This window comes from Lepus europaeus, chromosome 5 (genome assembly GCF_033115175.1).
Source record: "Lepus europaeus isolate LE1 chromosome 5, mLepTim1.pri, whole genome shotgun sequence".
NCBI classification, from domain to species: domain Eukaryota; kingdom Metazoa; phylum Chordata; class Mammalia; order Lagomorpha; family Leporidae; genus Lepus; species Lepus europaeus.
Window position 1 is genome coordinate 70,355,073 of NC_084831.1, and position 18,816 is coordinate 70,373,888.

The 18,816-nt window shown below is 39.2% G+C and overlaps 1 protein-coding gene across 6 annotated transcripts in view; it reads right to left on the reverse strand.

Annotated features, from left to right (window-relative positions):
• Positions 1-2,143: 2,143 nt before the first annotated feature.
• The window catches only part of ZZZ3 (zinc finger ZZ-type containing 3), a 106,737-nt gene continuing 90,064 nt past the window's right edge, over positions 2,144-18,816 (reverse strand). For all 6 annotated transcript variants that reach the window (XM_062191574.1, XM_062191572.1, XM_062191573.1 and 3 more), the window contains 6 exons: positions 17,578-17,679; positions 17,189-17,284; positions 15,157-15,309; positions 5,914-6,048; positions 3,688-3,788; positions 2,144-3,434 (listed from right to left, as the gene is read on the reverse strand). In XM_062191574.1, the coding sequence (XP_062047558.1) occupies positions 3,290-3,434; positions 3,688-3,788; positions 5,914-6,048; positions 15,157-15,309; positions 17,189-17,284; positions 17,578-17,679 (732 nt within the window). In that variant the 3' untranslated portion in view covers positions 2,144-3,289. The remainder of the gene's footprint in view (positions 3,435-3,687; positions 3,789-5,913; positions 6,049-15,156; positions 15,310-17,188; positions 17,285-17,577; positions 17,680-18,816) is intronic.

An 18,816-nucleotide genomic window follows, 5' to 3' on the forward strand; every position in this document is an offset into this window, starting at 1 on the left:
TCTGGCTGTTAAGGCCATTTGGGGAGTGAACCAGAGGATGTAACATCTCTCTCTCTCTCTCTGCCTTTCAAATAAATAACCAAATCTTTTATTTCAAAAAAAGGACAATGTCTTCACAATCTTGTGGGAAAACCCACTTGTTACCTAGAGACTCCCCATTCTATCCAATGTACCTGTATCAACAGACTTCGAACTTTTTTTTATCTACAGTGAGATACACAGCACTTTTAACTGAAAGAGAAATTTCACAAAACAATACTTACTACACACACACACACACACACACAAAACCACTATTTTGTCTATTTCATTTTTTAAAAATGTTCCTCAAGCCTCAATAAATTGTTATGTTCAATAATTTAAACCAGGGAGAAGGAAGGAAAATGGACAAAGGCTATTATTAGGTCATGCAAGTGGTCTCCTAATTCACAATGGCTGAGCATTACCGTGTCTCTATCTTGTGCTTCCAACCTGGACATAGGCTCAGGTTTGTACTCTAGGAACCAGGTCACATAAGGAAAAAGAATGAAAGCCAACCCCTGCACATCTCCACTCCTAACACCAGAGCCTGACCAAGGGAATATTCTTGCTTGGGAAGTCGGGCAGTGAGGCCAACACTGAAGCTAGAGTAATATGCCTGGGTTAAGGTCCACGCATCACCACCTTGCTAACTTTATGATCTTCCTTGGACAAGTGATTTCACCTCTCTTAGATTCAGGTCCTTGTAAGAAAATAGGATAGTAAAGGCACCTGCCTCATATGGTTGTTAAGAACCGAGTTAATTACTGCATGCTTGCTTGGCACACAGTAAGCACTCTGTCAGTGTTTGCTATCATAAATAGTGCATCACACCAAAGGATACCTCCCCTGTCTAAACCTTACAGCAGTAGTTTTAAGTCTCATTAAAAGTATCTTCAGTTATTAGCAAATAACTTGAACATAATATATCCAGAAACTGAACTAACATAGTGAATACCATTTAATACACAATGCTTTAACAAGTATGCTTCTTACAGCCAATACTTTTGTTAGGCAGATGGGAGGCCAACTTATAAATGACAGCCCTGTGCATTCATGCAACCCTAAACTTAAAACAATGAAGTATTACTTCTACTTCTGTCCTTAGGGGCCTTTTTACAGCACTGAAGGCTGTTTAAAGCTCAAAACAAACACATCTGGCTCAAGCAGAAAATAACCCCTCTTACCACTCAAAAGTCTTAAAAATCCTTAGCCTCAAAGTGGGTTTGTCTACTTTGTTTATACAACAATCATATCACTTACAATCCTTTTCCAAAGCATTCTTCATACTTGATGAGACTTTGTATCTGAATGGCTCTCCAAAATTAATTAGTATTATTTCTGCACAAACACAGAAGTTACCATCAATTGCTACTGTCTTGCCTAATCACAGGTTCAAGGCAGGTATTTGGGCAGATGTAATGGTTAGTATCAAAATGTCCGAAGTGCCACTCTGCTCCTCCACAGGAATTCCAGAGTACATTTACTTTTCTTTCCAATTACATTATATCAATATCATCAATGATCTTTAAAATTCTCAGTTCTTTATTTTAAATTACATTACTTTTCTCAATTTAAAAGTTTCAGGGTATGATTTTAGTATACTGCTATGTATTGAGGAGAACTAGTAAATAATGTCCCCAATATTTAAAACACGAGTCTTAAATATCAGGTGAAGTATAATACCTACTCCACCTTAAAATATTTATACTTATTTTTTCCTAAAGTCAGAAAACAAGGTGATTTTCAAAAACCATGTATTTAAATATGCGGGGTCTTAAATTTCATCAAGAATAACTGGAATAAAAATTTTCAATTTTAAGCTTAGTTGTCACATCTGGGCATTGAATTGCCTTCTTTAACTGTGGCCTCTATTTCTTTCTTTCGCCCCGACCCCTTTTTATGGTAAACTAATTTACTGTTTCAGCACACGCGGACTGAAAACAGGAGCATCTTCCACAGGACTTTGCAAGTTCACTTTTTCCATCACACATTCCTTACTCTTTACAAAGGATTGAAAGAAGCCCCTTTATATATGTGAAGTAAACCCCCTAAAAAATCCAATTTCTGGTTTTAACACTGGTAGAGCATCCAAAACCTAAGCAAAAGGAAGTCACAACAAGCATTCTATAATATAAACAGACAGTATCCACATAGTTTATTTCTCACAGTTCTCCTGACAAATGAACATTATTCAAGAACATACTGTATACAGATAAGAAGAAACATACAAAATGTTTTAAATGATACACAACAAAATCCAGCAGTATAAAAGAATGCATGTGAACTCTTGCTCACTGCGCAGACTAAATTTAATCACTTGTTTAAATAGTAATAAAAATACAATCTTTTATGGATCTTGTGCAGACTACAAAAGAGGGAAATTATTACCATATATATGATTTTATATTAGGCAGTTTCTTTGATGAGTTGTACTGACAACTCCAAATACAGAGGCAGAAGGCTGTGTATTTTAAAGGAATTAATGTTGTGAATTAGACTGTACACAGTTACTACCACTGGCACTTTTCACCATAGTTTGTACACATCACATGATCATCTTATTATAACATTACATTTAAAAAATATATCTGAGTGACGATTTTATAACATTCACACACCATGAGCTGGTTAAGGAAGCAGTGCCACAGTTGCTTCCTGTAGTGCTTCGCTGTTGGTAAGAAGGACAGTTCATTGTGGTTAAAAGAAATTAGATATCAATATGGTTAAGCAGCTCCAATTTACTAAAGGCCATCAACGACCACCACTGGGACAGTGAGTTCTTTTAAAGTGGATATCCTAGAAGCAAACACCGTCATTGGTTAAAACTTTGTCTAAAGAAGTCAGTTTCTGTGCTGAAAACTATTTTCACAAAACTGAAAGCTACTAAACTGCTTTAATATAAATACTTTTTGTCTTCTCCTTATCATATTTGTGATCAAGTTCTCTGAAACCTTTGGAATTTACTCTCACTTTAATGTGTGCTCTCGTTTCCATCTCGCCCATTTAAGATCACCACCTAAAGGCTTTCAAGGTGGTGGTGAGGAATTCCCCAGGGAAACCCTTTGCTCACCAGGAATGTTCAGCTGCTGGACAGTGATCTAGAGCCACAACCGTGCAGGGCTGTACTTGACGAGAACACTCGGGAAGCTCTCATGCTGTGAGTGTCACTTCAGGGAAAGCAGAGAATCTTTCCAAACTGTGCACATACTTAACAATGATACCATTGCTATGTGTTGAAGAGGACTAGGAAATGATGTTCTCTTCCATGTCATCTGTTTGCTGGAAAGTAGTTTGGGTCAAGGTAATTATAACTGGTGCCCTGGGACACACAGTAGTCTCTGTCTAAGAATGTCTCTGACCTATAAATAGGTTCTAATTGGTGATCTTCCTTGTGGATTTCTGTTTCGTGTAGGCTGCAAAGAAAACACACAGGAACATATCATTACATGCCACTGGATACAATTCAGTTCATGTATTACAACACTTTCTCACAGCTCTGTTTAAATCCACTAATCTATCAACATCTCTAATGGAAAGTTATTTGAGATGTGCTATGATAAATTTTAATTGATTAGAACAAAGTTTAATTCACTAAGCATGGCTATTTTCTAAGCTTAGAGATCAGATTAGCTGACTGAAAAGCTCTTTCCTTGTCAGAACACTTACCAGTCAGAACAAGAATCACAGAAATCCAAAGACATTTCTGGAGGACAATCCTGGCAGTGCCACCGAACACCCTGGATAGGTTCTATGCCACAGTTATCACACTAGAACAGATTCAGAGAGGGAAAACTGTTAAGTGACAGCATTTCACAAGCTTTTTTATTTTCCGCAGAGAAACATGTGATGTGCCAGGACATCTTCTCCTTGTTCCCCATGCTCTGGAGAGAAGAATAACACAAAAGGGTTGTCAGTTAGATATAATTTCCAGCAAACTAGGTAAAATTCCAGCAACTCAAGATCAAGATCCAGGTGAATAAGAAGCACATTGCAAGGAATAATCTTTAACATGTTAAACCTATTTAAAACTTTTAAATTGAATTATCTCAAACTTGGGCATTTGTTTAGGTACCTCAGACCAGTGTTGAAAAACACTAACGTACTATTATAATTAAAATGATCCAAATATGTTACAAAACTGTTTTGATAGGTTAACACAGATAACATAAACCAAAGTAACCACAAAATCCTACCTTACTTAATAACCAATATCCATCATGACAAAAAGATTCAGCTCTTTCTTACATGGTGGGATTTGATAGCTCAGTGTTTTCTGTGCAATTCTTGGGAAATGAAAATCAATCCCATTTCTTGTTTCTTTGATCATCAGGCCAAACAGAGTGGCAGAGAAACTTAGAAACAAGCCATGGGTGGGTTTTGCAAGTTTTGTTTTGAGAGAAATGGAGCAAGTTTCCTTTGAAAGGTGAGAGCTGCTGGTTAGCAAAATGTAATGGAAAAAGGAGGGTCACTGAATGAATGAACAAGCGGGAAAAATCATTTAATATATTACAGCTAATAGCTGCTCTGAGGGGCCAGAGGAATAATTTTGTTTTCACTTTACTTTCTCAGCAACACAGCACATATACTTTTTTTTTTTTTTTTTAAGGTTTATTTTATTTATTTGAAAGAGTTACACAGAGAGGTAGAGACAGAGAAAGAGGTCTTCCATTCGCTGGTTCACTCCCCAGATAGCCGCCACAGCCAGAGATGTGCCAATGCGAAGCCAGGAGCCAGAGGTGGGTGCAGGGGCCCAAGGACTTGCGCTGCCCTCCACTACCCTCCCAGGCCATGGTAGAGAGCCGGATTGGAAGAGGAGCAGCCAGGACTAGAACCGGAGCCCATATGGGATGCCGGCACCTCAGGCCAGGGCTTTAACCTGCTGTACCACAGCACTGGCCCCACAGCACATATACTTCTATGTATACTACCAACACTACCAAGTTCACAGCCTCAGCATCACTCCCTCTAATTTAATCAAGCAAGTCAACTCTACCGCCTAAAGCTTTCCCAAATCTGTCAGCCTCTCTGTATTTTCAATCCACCAGTTAAGTTCAAGATACCCTCATCCTTTGTCTAAATTTCCAAAGGAACCTCTGAATAGTGTCCTTGCCTCCAGACTTACCTTCCTCGAATCCAGCCTCCATACTACACCCAGAAAAATATCCCCTTTACATTGTTTTCTAAGTGCATTAAATGACACAACTGAATTCATTGTTCTATGGTATTTAACACTAGAACAGATACTAAGAGCGGTTCAGTTCTAAACCCTCTGCCTTCCTAAAGGTTATCAACAATAATAGTTTATGTAATTAGAAGGATCTTTCTGAAATGCAAATTTCATGTTATACTCTGCATGAAACATCTCAACTCCCAAACTTTTAGGATACAATAAGCTCCCTGGTAAAATTTCCAAGGCATCTCAACAGTCTGACTAGTCTTTAGGCTGCACTGTAGTTGTACTTAACTGCTTTGTTTTACTTCCCTAAATTCCTTATGAGAATGAAAACAGCATAAGGGCAAGAACTAGGTCCATTTTATTTACTGAGTATCTAAATAATGTGTATTTCAATATTTTATATAATGGGATGAGAAAGCAACTTGAAAGGGGAAAAAAATTTTACTGATCCATGCACAACAGCAACTAAAAGATAAACCACCACACACAATAATCTACCTCATATTCTACATACCTGCATGTTTGTCTTCTTTCTACTCAATCATACTTCTCTTGACATCATGAATGCTGGCATGCTACTTTGTGTAAACCAACAAGACAAGAGATAAACTTATTCTCCTTGTATGCTTGCGAATTTTAGAGTCCAACTGGCAGAAACCATTTTAAAGTATCTATCACTTTTCAAAAATTAAATAGGAAGATGAGGCAAAATTTACCTTGAAGCCAACATGCTGCACAAATCCACTTTCAGCCTGCATTTGCTGAAGTTTCTGCTTCTTTAACTTTTTAAACTGTAGTAGTTCTTTATATTCAGGTAAATTCCTATACATAATAGGAATACTTTCTTCATCCTTTTGAAAAGAACAAAGCAGAACACAAAAATGTTAGTTTGATAATTATAATGAACTAGTTTAAGAAATATTGATACAGAGTCTCTATTTGCAAGATCTTATTTTTCACTTTTAAAATAATTTCCTTTTTTTCACTTTTAAGATAACTTACCGTTCAATATTTAAAGAAAATTAGTGACACATTAGCAATATTTGACACTAATAGTTCTGGAGGACTTTTTTGCTGATGTTGAAAGGCAGTTAGAGAAATGAAGAGACAGAGAGAAAGGTCTTCCATCTGCTGGTTCACTCCCCTAAATCTGCAATGGCCAGAGCTGGGCCAGGCAGAAGCTAGGAACCTAGAACTCCAAATTGTTCCCCTATGTGGGTAGCAGGGGTCCAAGCACTTGGAAGTAAACCAGCAGATGGAAGATATATCTTTCTCTCTCTCTGCAACTCTGCCTTTCAAATAAAAAAATAAATCTTAAAAATTCTGAGAATACTTTTTGTCATTGTGGGCAACTTCATAACCTCCACAGCCACCCAGTCCCCTATTTCTAGCGTCCATTCTTACACCAGTTCTACATTCCATCTCAGGCTCCCACTCCGGGAGCCATACCATGGACCCTCCTTCCACTGGAAGAGTTTTACGTCCAAAATACAAAGTTTAGATTTTCCCACCTACAATGTGATCATTCTGTCCTCTTCTTTACTGTCTCACTGCAAATAACGTTTTTTAAAATCTCACTGCAATTTCTATTCAGTATCCTCTTTCTATATTCTATGTTCTGTCACCCCACATCCATTCCTTTCCTTTGCTACCTAATGTCTGGTTGCATGGACATCCATTTCCTAAAAGCATCCCCAACTCACTGATCCTTACTCCACTGCTTTCCAACCCTGAATCAGACAACCCAACCCCTCTCATTTCCCCTGCTTTGTTTGTTATTACTAACTACTATGTTCACTTTACATCAAGGAAATTGACATTTATAGCAATTATAACACTTGTCCAATGTCACAAAGTTAATTATTTGCAGAGTTGGGTGATTTGAACCTAGATTTGTCTCAATGCTCAGCAGCCTATGGTAGAAATCTAAGAATTATCCTAATGTTTTCACTCTTAAATCTAATCCAACAAATTTTGTCAGTACTTAATACTTTCTTTCTTTCTTTTCTTTTTTTTTTTTTTTTTTTGGACAGGCAGAGTGCACAGTGAGAGAGAGAGAGACAGAGAGAAAGATCTTCCTTTTCCGTTGGTTCACCCTCAGCATCGCACTGATCCGAAGCCAGGAGCCAGGTGCTTCTCCTGGTCTCCCATGCGGGTGCAGGGCCCAAGGACTTGGGCCATCCTCCACTGCACTCCCTGGCCACAGCAGAGAGCTGGAGTGGACTGGAAGAGGGGCAACCGGGACAGAATCCGGTGCCCCGACCAGGATTAGAACCCGGTGTGCCAGCGCTGCAGGCAGAGGATTAGCCTATTGAGCCGCAGCGCCGGCCCTTAATACTTTCTAAAATCTTTCTCAGATTGGTCCTCTGTTCATACCACTACTTAAAAATCTCCCAGTGGTTTCCCAACTATCTATTGTAAGCAGCTGGATAAAAGATTCTTTACAGTTTCACACTTTACCTTATCTTTATTTTTCATCCATTTCAAATTCTTGTCAATTCAAGTTGTTAAATGATAATTCTTACCTTCATATGTCACCACTGAGAAAGACAACATAAGTAATAGTATATACAAATATGGTGCAGCTCAAATGATTAAATAGGGTAAGAAATGTTATAATTAAATTTAATAACTCAGATGTTTTAAGCAAAGGCAAACAGTACACATACTTATAAATTTTAAATTTTTAAATTTGCATTTTAAATCTAAGAGTGTTTTTTTAAAACTATTTATTTATTTATTCGAAAGACAGAATGATGGAGAGATCTTCCATCTACTGGGTTACTCCCCAGATATCAACAACAGTTGAGGTTGGGCCAGGGTGAACCTAGGAGCCAGGAACTCCATCCAAGTCTCCCACATGTTGGTAGGAATCCAAGTACTTGGGCCATCACATGCTGCCTCCCAGGTGCGTCAGCAAGAAGCTAGATTAGAAACAGAGGCAGGACTCAATCTCAGGTACTCTGATACACAATGTGAGAGGTTTAACCAGCAGCTTAATTCGCTCTACCACAGCACCAGCCCTGTAAGGATTTTATGAAATTTGGTTACCAGAACTCAGAAAAGTTACATCATGTCACATCTAACTGGATGGCTACTATCAAAAACAAAAATAAGAGCGGTCACAGAGGTTAAGACACCACTTGGGATATCCACGTCCCACATCAGAGTGCTTAGGTTTGGGTCTCAGCTCTACTTCTGATTCTAGCTTCGTACTAATGCGTATCCTGAGAAGTGGCAGGTGAGTGGTTAAGTCCCTGCCACCCACATGGGAGACCTGGACTGAGTTCCCCACTCCTGGCTTTGTCCTGGCCCAGCCCTGGCTATTGTGGGTTACTGCTGAGTGAGCCAACAGGTAAGGGGTTTTCTCTGCCGTTCTAAGATTAATTCATTTATTTTATTGTATTTATTTATTGTATTTATTTATTTATTTATTTATTGACAGGCAGTGTGGACACAGAGAGAGAGACAGAAAGGTCTTCCTTTTCCGTTGGTTCACCCTCCAATGGCCACCGCGGCCAGCGCACTGCGCTGATCAGAAGGCAGGAGCCAGGCACTTATCCTGGTCTCCCATGGGGTGCAGGGCCCAAGCACTTGGGCCATCCTCCACTGCACTCTCGGGCCACAGCAGAGAGCTGGCCTGGAAGAGGGGCAACCGGGACAGAATCCGGCACCCCGACCGGGACTAGAACCCGGTGTGCTGGCGCCGCTAGGCGGAGGATTAGCCTGTTGAGCCGCGGTGCCGGGCCCTAATTAAATTAATTAATTTGAAAACCCGTAGAATTAAAATACAATCTAGCAATTCAACTTCTGATCTATACCTCCCAAAAAAACTGAAAGCAAGGACTCAGATTAGTATGCCCATGTTCACAGCAACATCATTCAAGATACCAAAAGATAGAAGAAACCCAACTATCCATCAACAGATGAAGGAATAAACAAAATGTGGCATACATAACAGAGTATTATTTAGTCTTAAGGAGAAAGAAATTGCGATACATTCTACAAAATGCATAAACTTTGCAGACACTGTGCTAAGTGAAATAAGCCAGTCACAAAAGACAAATATTATACAGCCATCCTCAGACTCCAGAGGGGAGTTGATTCCAGGAACCCCTTGTGGACACCAAACTGCTGAAGCCCTCAATATAAAATGGCATAGTATTTGCAAATAACCTATACAATCCTCCCATATACTTTAAATCTTATCTACATTATTACAATACATTATTACAATACGGAATGCAACATAAATGCTGTGAAGAGAATAACAAGAAAAAAAGCCTGTAATAGTCAGTACAGATGCAATTTTTTTTCTCCCGAATTACTTTCAATCCACAGCTGGTTGACTGCAGATGTGAAACCTATGGCTAGGGAGGGCTAATTGCATACTTCCACTTACATGAGGTACCTACAGCAGTCCAATTCACAGAGACAGAAAGTAGAATAGTGGAAGACAGGGGCCAGAGGAGAGGTGAATAAAGAAATTTTTCATAGGTTCAGAGTTTCAGTTTTATAGGACAAAGATAGTTCTGCCAGTGGTTATATGATAATGCAAATATATTTAATACTACGGTACTACATACTTAAAAATGGTAAATATCAGTACATTTTATGTTCTGTGTATTTTACAATTAAAAGTTTTTTTAAATCCTCACTCATAAACAGATTTCCTAGTCATAATCATTTTAAATTTACTTACAAGGGAGTAATCATAAAAGGGACTAAAGTGGTATAAGGGTTTCAAACTGTAGAATAAATTATACACGTTTAATCTCTCTAGCTACTGCTCTTTTGCAAAGATAAACTGAAATGCACAAATTTTACATTCTACACTGCTGGCTCATTTAAAAAAAATCAACAGCAAAAAGGTTAAATTGAATTGATTCTACTATATTTTATCAATTCTGTCAAAACATACTTCTTGCAACTATTCTACTACCACTGCTCATTTGACTAATTTTTATTCATCCTTCAAGTATCATCTTCACTGTCACTCTGCCAGGTCTTCCATTTGAACTCCAATCTAAGTACTTCTTAAATAAATATGATAGCACTTATTTTTCCCTTGAAGCACTTTTGAAAATTTGTCATTTTTGATGTGCTTATGCATTTTTCTTTCCTTTAAGACAAAGATGTATGAACATAAAGATAATACTTCCTAATATTTCTTGTGTCCATAACTAAGTATCTGAATCCTAGCAGAGCCCAATATATTGAAGGTTAAAATAAATATTTCTCTTGTGATTGGCCTTGTGGCTCAGTGGGTTAAGCTACCACTTGGGTCACAGTAGTTCAGGCTACTCCACTTCCAATTCTGCTCCTACTAGTGCACCTGGGAAGCCAGTGGAAGATGGCCAAAGTTCATGGATCCCTGCCATCCATGTGGGAGACCAGGATGGAGTGCCGTCTCCTGGCCTTGGCCTGGCCTGACCCTGTCTATTGTAGCCATTTGAGTAGTGAACATAAGATCACTTTTCCCCACTCTCTGTCACTCTGCTTTTCAAATAACTAACTCTTTTTTAAAAATAAAAAAAAAATTCTCCCATCCTAATAATAACAAGTATAAATCATACACAGATGCCTTGATATATCAGATATTAGCCGTTTTTCTAAAAACAAGTATAAAAGGAAAATAATATAATCAATATTTGAGTAGTCTAGAAACAGAGTAAAGGAATTCATTTTTATTTACTGACTTTTCATTAAAATCTCCTTTTCCACACACATATAATCAGAGAATTAAGAAAGATAAAAAGTAACCTTTATGTTCCTTAATCAAGGAATGAGAAAAACATTAGGAACTCAACGAAATGGAGTTTCAGGAATAGTAAAATAATAAAAAGTATTAACAGCAATACAAAGGAATCTTTATGAGTGAAAAGCAAATGAAATGAATTAATGAAAATTAGCATTTAACTGTTAACAATACAGATAGCAATTATTATTCCAAAATGATTTAAAACTTAATTTCATGTAATTTACTTCTGTAGCGAGATACATTATAAGGGAGAAAAAAAGACCTAAAAAAAAATTGGTTTTCAGTAATCCTTTGTTGATGGTGGTGTTAGTAGTATGTATTCTGAAACTGTTGTGAGTAGTAGGAAACAAAGTAAGATGCTGATATCCTAGGAAACCGAGATTGTGCCACGGGAGAAAGACGACACATTTTTAAGATAAGCAAAGTGAGTTACAACCTTATAGTTCCTAAACTGAACTTCAAATGAAAATATTCACATGATTATAATGACTTTCAACCTTAAAACAAAACACTACATACTTCCCAGATCTATCCAGTAAATAGATCTAGAAACAGTAATCAATCCAGCAGCTTGTAACAATCCTAGAGTCAGGATATAATCTCTAAATACCATTCCCAATAAAAGAAAACAGGACTGACTCTAGGTCTAAGGCAGGAAATACACATGAAGAGACTCTATCTTCCTTTTCAAAACAGTATTAAGGAAGCTATTAAACACTAGTAGAGACTCATTATAAGAACTTAGAAGTCAACATGAGTAGTCTCCAAATGATCAAACAACAGTGTTGTTTCAATGAGCTTAAAATGAAAGATAAGAACACAAACCTTTAAGTTGGCAGTCATCTTTGGAGGACAAAAGACAATTAACTCATTAGTTTAAAAACAATAAAGTAAAAGAATCAAGAAAGTATTATGCCTTTCCTATATGTACCTTCAAATACGTTGGTAAAAGAGGCTTACTTTATAGAACATTCCCTCAAATGAATAAATGATAGAATATCATGATTTTATAATATTTAATAAACTAAATGACCAACACAATGGTTAATGACTGCTATGTCAAAAAAGAGAAAGAGGGGCCGCTGCTGTGGCACAGTGGGTTAACGCCTGGCCTGAAGTGCTGGCATCCCATATGGATGCCGGTTCTAGTCCCGGCTGCTCCTCTTCCAATTCAGGTCTCTGCTATGGCCTGGGAAAGCAGTAGAAGATGGCCCAGGTTGTTGGGCCCTGCACCCGCGTGGGAGACCCAGAAGAAGCTCCTGGCTCCTGGCTTCGGATTGGCACAGCTCCAGCCATTGCGGCCATCTGGGGAGTGAACCAACGGATGGAAGACCTCTCTCTCTCTCTCTCTCTCTCTCTCTGCCTCTCCTCTCTCTGTGCAACTCTGACTTTCAAATAAATAAATCTTTAAAAAAAAAAGAGAGAGAATTAGACAGATGAATGAATACATGAAGCAGTCCTGCCTATTCTAACAAACATATATGAATCTTATCAATTCTCTAGACCTATCAATTTAGAGGAAATTCAAGAAGATGAGGAACAAGTTACATGACAGGAAAGGAACAGGGATCTGGCACAGAAGTTAACATGTCACTTGACATGCCCGCATCTCATATCGGAGTGCCTGGGTTTGAGTTCTGCCTCTACTTCCAAGTCTAGTTTCTCACTAATGCACACCCTCCAGGTGATGGTCCAAGTGCTTGGTTCCAACCTGTGTAGGAGACACAGATGAGTTTCAGGCTCCTGTCTTTGGCTGGCCCAACCTTGACTACTGAGGGCATTGGAGAATGAACCAGCACACAGAAGCACTCTCTCTCTCTAAGTAAATAAATAAAATTTTTAGGCCAGCGCCGTGGCTTAACAGGCTAATCCTCTGCCTTGCAGCGCCGGCACACCAGGTTCTAGTCCCGGTCAGGGCGCCGGATTCTATCCCGGTTGCCCCTCTTCCAGGCCAGCTCTCTGCTATGGCCCTGGAAGGCAGTGGAGGATGGCCCAAGTCCTTGGGCCCTGCACCCGCATGGGAGACCAGGAGAGGCGCCTGGCTCCTGGCTTCGGATCAGCACAATGCGCCGGCCGCAGCGGCCATTGGAGGATGAACCAACGGCAAAAAGGAAGACCTTTCTCTGTCTCTCTCTCACTATCCACTCTGCCTGTCCAAAAAATAAATAAATAAATAAATAAAATTTTTAAAAATTTATTTAAAAACACACATGAAGGATACTCAAACAATAAAATTCATAATGTGGTAAATTCTGCAGCACAAAATGACCCACTTCTTCAACAAAAAGAGTATGAGGGGCAAATAGAAAAAAAGAGCACAAGAACACAAAAACCTATTACAATTTATGGACTTTATCTGGATCTAAACCAATACAAATAAATTTGAAGGAAACAAACTCAGGATATCCTAACTGGGGAAAATGTGAACAGACTACCTATTTTATTACATAAAGAACCACCTTTGCAAAGACACGATAATCATATTTTGAAACGTACAGGACATGCTCCAGAATAACATAGGGCAGAGTGGGTTGTGCAGACAATATTAGATGAAAATAAGGGACGAGCATAATGCAGCAATGGTTTAAGCTTCTGTGTGCAATGCCCACATCCCATATCAAAGTGCCACTTAACAGCTACTCCACTTCTGATTTAGCTCCCTACTAATGCACGTGGGAAGCGGCAGAACATGGTTCAAGTACTTGAGTTCCTGCTACCCTATGGGACACCTGGATAGAGTTCTAGGCTCCTGGCTTAGCCTGGCCCTGTCCCAGCTGTTGTAGGGAAGTGAATCAACAGACAGAAGATTCTCTCTCTCTCTCTCTCTCTGTTGTGAGCTTTAGAAAAGTGAATCAGCAGACAAAAGATCTCTCTCTTTCTCTCTGTGTATGTCACTCTGTCTTTCATATAAGTAACCTTTTTTTTTTTTTTTTTTTTTTTTGGACAGGCAGAGTGGATAGTGAGAGAGAGAAAGACAGAGAGAAAGGTCTTCCTTTTTGCCATTGGTTCACCCTCCAATGGCCACTGCGGCCGGTGCATCTCACTGATCCGAAGCCAGGAGCCAGGTGCTTCTCCTGGTCTCCCATGCGGGTGCAGGGCACAAGCACTTGGGCCATCCTCCACTGCACTCCCGGGTCATAGCAGAGAGCTGTCCTGGAAGAGGGGCAACCAGGACAGAATTCGGCGCCCCAAGCAGGACTAGAACCCGGTGTGCCGGCGCCGCAAGGCAGAGGATTAGCCTGTTAAGCAATGGCGCCGGCCCATATAAATAACCTTTTAAAAATAAATAACTAAATAACTAAATAAATGAAAACCAGATCACCATAAGCTATAACTGTTGGGTAATGGGAATATGTGGGTTGAATATACTATTCTCTCTTCTTGTATATATATATATATATTTTTTTTTTTTTGGACAGGTAGAGTTATAGACAGTGAGAGAGAGAGAGACAGAGAGAAAGGTCTTCCTTCCATTGGTTCACTCCCCAAATGGCCACTACAGCAGGTGCTGCGCCAATCCGAGGCCAGGAGCCAGGTGCTTCTTCCTGGTCTCCCATGCTGGTACAGGAGCCCAAGCACTCGGGCCATCCCCCACTGCCCTCCTGGTCCACAGCAGAGAGCTGGACTAGAACCGGCGCCCAAATGGGATGTCAGCAACCTCAAGCGGAGGATTAGCCAAGTGAGCCATGGCGCTGGCCCCTTGTATATATGTTTGAAATTTTCTTTACCAAAAATGTTTAGAGTGGGCCAGCATAGTGGTATAACGGTTAAAGCTGGTCCCTGCAGTGCTGGCATTCCATATGGGCACCAGTTCGAGTCCTGGCTGCTCCACTTCTAATTCAGCTCTCTGCTATGGGCTGAGAAAGCAGTAGAGGATGGCCCAAGTCCTTGGGCCCCTGCACCTGCATGGGAGACCCTGAAGAAGCTCCTGGCTCCTGGCTTTGGAATGGCACAGCTCCAGCTGTTGGGGGTACCTGGGGAGTAAACCAGCAGATGGAAGACCTCCCCCCCACCCCCGGCTCTGCCTCTCTATAACTCTGCCTTTCAAATAAATAAATAAATCTTAAAAAAAAAAGTTTAGAGTACATCATTAAAAAACTATAAATCTGACTTGTTAGAAGAAATCAATATTCCCTGAAGACTAGGAATAATTAGAAAACCATGGCCCTTTCATTCTGTACTCTAATAGATAACTTACTGATGCCTCTTCAATAGCAGTGTTCATATGGCTGTGAAAACAGGATCGGTCATCATCTTCATCCATATACACTGGTGGTTCATGAGAAGTCATGAACGTGGAAGGTTTGAAGAGATGCTTATTAAGGGGGTGCTGTCTTCTGCTTGATGAAGACTAAATGAAAGAATTAATTGATTAAGACAGAGGAAAGTCACTGAAGATATAAAAAACATAGAAATGTTACTTTTAGCAAGTCTACTGGAAGTGTTTCATTTCTATCTTCTTCTATGTTGCTATTGTCTGGATTTTTAAAGCACAACTAGCCTTAAAGTGGGGGGGGGGGGTCACTGGGCGGGACAGCACTGTGGTATAGAGAGTAAGGCCATAGCCTGTGACACCAGCATGCCATATGGGCAAAACTTCAAGTCCCAGCTGCTCCACTTCAATCCTGCTAATGGCCTGGGAAAAGCAGTGGAAGATGGCCCAAAATCTTGAGCCCCTGCAGCCACATGGGAGATAGGAAAAAGCTTTTAGACCTTGGCTTAGGACTTGCCCAGACCAGGCCATTGCAGCCATCTCTTTCTTTCTGTAACTCTTTCAAATAAATAAATCTTTAAAAAAAGAAAGAAAGGAAAAGATGTAGAGGAAATACCCCAACACTTGTAAAATAGACCACAGGTTCAGTGTCTAGCTTCTATTTGTATCCATAATATTTAACACACTTTTGAAATTCAAATATTAGCTGCACTGAACTCTTCTCATGGTCATCTTAAAGAAGATCAGAAGAGAGTTAAGTGGCCAAAGCCAGGTGTGAAACTAATCAGCAAAAGGAAACTTTCTACACCAAGATGAGTAATTGAAAATAATTACTTAACACTGGTTGCTTACTCTATACCAATGCTATCTTCTACACATAAGATTCTTATAGTTACTCTCACCTCTAATTTAATGATGAAGAAACTGAGGCACAGAAGGTTAAGCATCTTGTTTAATGTGTTGCAGCTAGATAGCAGAACCAGAATTATAAACCAGGTCTACATGATCCTAAAGCTCTCGCTCTCAACATCTATGCAGACCGCCTCTCATGATCAACACTAGAGGCACAAAGAATAACTCAGCTACATCAAGAACAATCATTTCACCTGTGTCAAAATTTAAACTCTGACCATAGCAAGGAAATATTGTGACTGTGGCTGTGCTAACATCACAGCCAAAATGCATATTAACCTATAGTATACACAAAATAACACAATCAGGTTTCTCCAGTATCCATCCAGTCTTAGCACTGAACACATAAAAGTGCATAACACAGCTATAAAATCAGCCCAGAAATTAACCAGGATAATTAGAGCCACTAGGTTGAAACACTGGTTACCAGTGAAGCTAAAAAGATAAAATATATATATTTATAGGTAATGCTATATTTGGGGTGGTGGGAATCCAAAATCTTTAAACAACTGGCAAATTAAAACAAGCGTCAAAAAAATTAAAAAAAAAAATTTAAAAGACTGATAAAAGAGTTAGCTTCAATAAAGAAGGATGACAGCACTGGATGACTTATTAAAGTAAATAAAAAAAAACAAATTATTTGTCTTCATTTTTTGTAATTAAAACAAAACACAAGTTACATTTTAATGTGGTGGTCTGCATAGGAAACAGGAAAAGTCTTAGTGGTTCTCAAACTCACTAGCTATGGTACCAGACAATTTACTCAACACACTCTAAATCCCAGCTTCCTCATTTATAAAAAGGTTGTAGCACAGCACTTGGTCCAGGGCACTCAACCATAACATTAACACTCACTATTATTACCATCAGTAATAACACTGCCATCAGCTCAGTATTACCATAGTAATGAAGAATCATTAAAGCTCAGTGATTTTCACTGAGTACCAGTAATAGAATCCTATCCTTTGCATACACCCAATAAAATGCTTACACTAAACATAATTTTTAAAATAAGACAACTCTGACAAATATGTACACATTTACATAGCAATTCTAAATTGAATCAATTTAATCTGAAGTTAACTTTCAAATATTTTCTATTTACCTTTTTGGAGTATATATATAAGTTAGGCGTTCTGCCTGGGACTGGAATGCCAGCTTTAGTTAACTTTATGAAATACTTCTGTACTCGGCTCGCAACCTAAAGAAACATACATGACAAGCCCTTTAACATAATGACATGGTATGGAATATCTAAGTAGCTTTTAAAAATTAAAATGTAAATGTCTATCTCATCAATGCTAACAGTTTAAAATTCATCATAAAGTCCAGAGTAAGTTCAAACTGCCACTAAATACATTTTTATTTAACACCACATACTACAGCACTCCATGGCTAAAAAGGATCTGGTGGCTCTGCTGATTCAGCTGTGCTAGCCTTCAATCAAAAACTACCAAAACCGTGCCGAGGACCCGCAGCTGACTCCTCAAGTACCTGTTTTGCCGTCCTATTGCCCAGTTCATCTGCTATCTTCTGCCAGCGTCGAGATTCTACTTCTTCAGGAGGGTATTTCAGGAGTAGCTGTTCAAGTTTTTTCTAAGCAAGCACAAGACCAAATTTAAGAAAACAACTATTCAATCTGAAATACTGAATTTATAAATAAATACATTCACAATACATTGTCATACAATATAATGCATTGTAATACAAGTGTAATCCTCCTTCCACAACTTGGGAGTTGTGTTAGAAAATAAGACTTAGGGGCTGGTACTGTGGCACAGCAGATAAAACTGCTGCCTGCAGTGCCAGCATCCCATATGGATGCCAGTTCAAGACCTGGCTGCTCCACTTCTGATCTACCCTGCCAGTGCCCTGGGAATAACAGTGTTTGTACCCCTGCCACCCACGTGGGAGAGCAGGAAGAAGTTCCTGGCTCCTGGAGCCTGACCAGTATTAGCCTTTGCAGCCAAACTGGGGAGTGAACCAGTGGAAGGAAAATTTCTGTCTCTCCCTCTCTCTCACTCTTTCAAAATAAATAACTAACCATAAAAAAAAAAAAAAAAAAAAAAGACCTAATTCACTGAAGTAAAAAGCACAAGAAAACAGAAAATAAGTAAACAGGTCTTCTACACAGCTCAGTGATTTCCACTATCTTTTTCCTGCTGGAATATGCCAGGCTCTCCCCTATACTTTTTAACAAAAAATGCAAATTCATTTGGATTTAGAATGTTCAGAGGCTATTTCCCCTCCTTGTGTGGTTCTCCATTCAAAGCATTCAAAACCCATCTCCCAAATTCTTTCAGGGTCTTAAATATGGAAAATAAAATCTGGATGCCTGAAATAAGTAAAGGTTTCCTAAAGCCGTTTTATAAACTGCTAAACTCATTATAGCTATGGAGTTAATCCCCATATGGGTCACAGATGTGCCTCAAACTTCACCCACAAACAATCCTAGCCTAATACCAAAAAAAATCCTAAACTGTATGCCAGAATGAGAGAACACTGCCATGGCCTTGCCAGATTCCCTCCACACACAAACTAAGAACGCACTCTGAGTTCAGCTTACTTGGCCTCATGTTCTACTCCCTAACCCCAGAAAACTGGATTACAAAACAACTACTCCACACCCCTCCCGAAATTCAGGCTTTCTTTAAAAATTATCTCCAAACAGGGGTTGACATATTTTCAAGATCCAAAAAGTCCTTTAGTGTAAAGAAGAGTATGTACAAATAT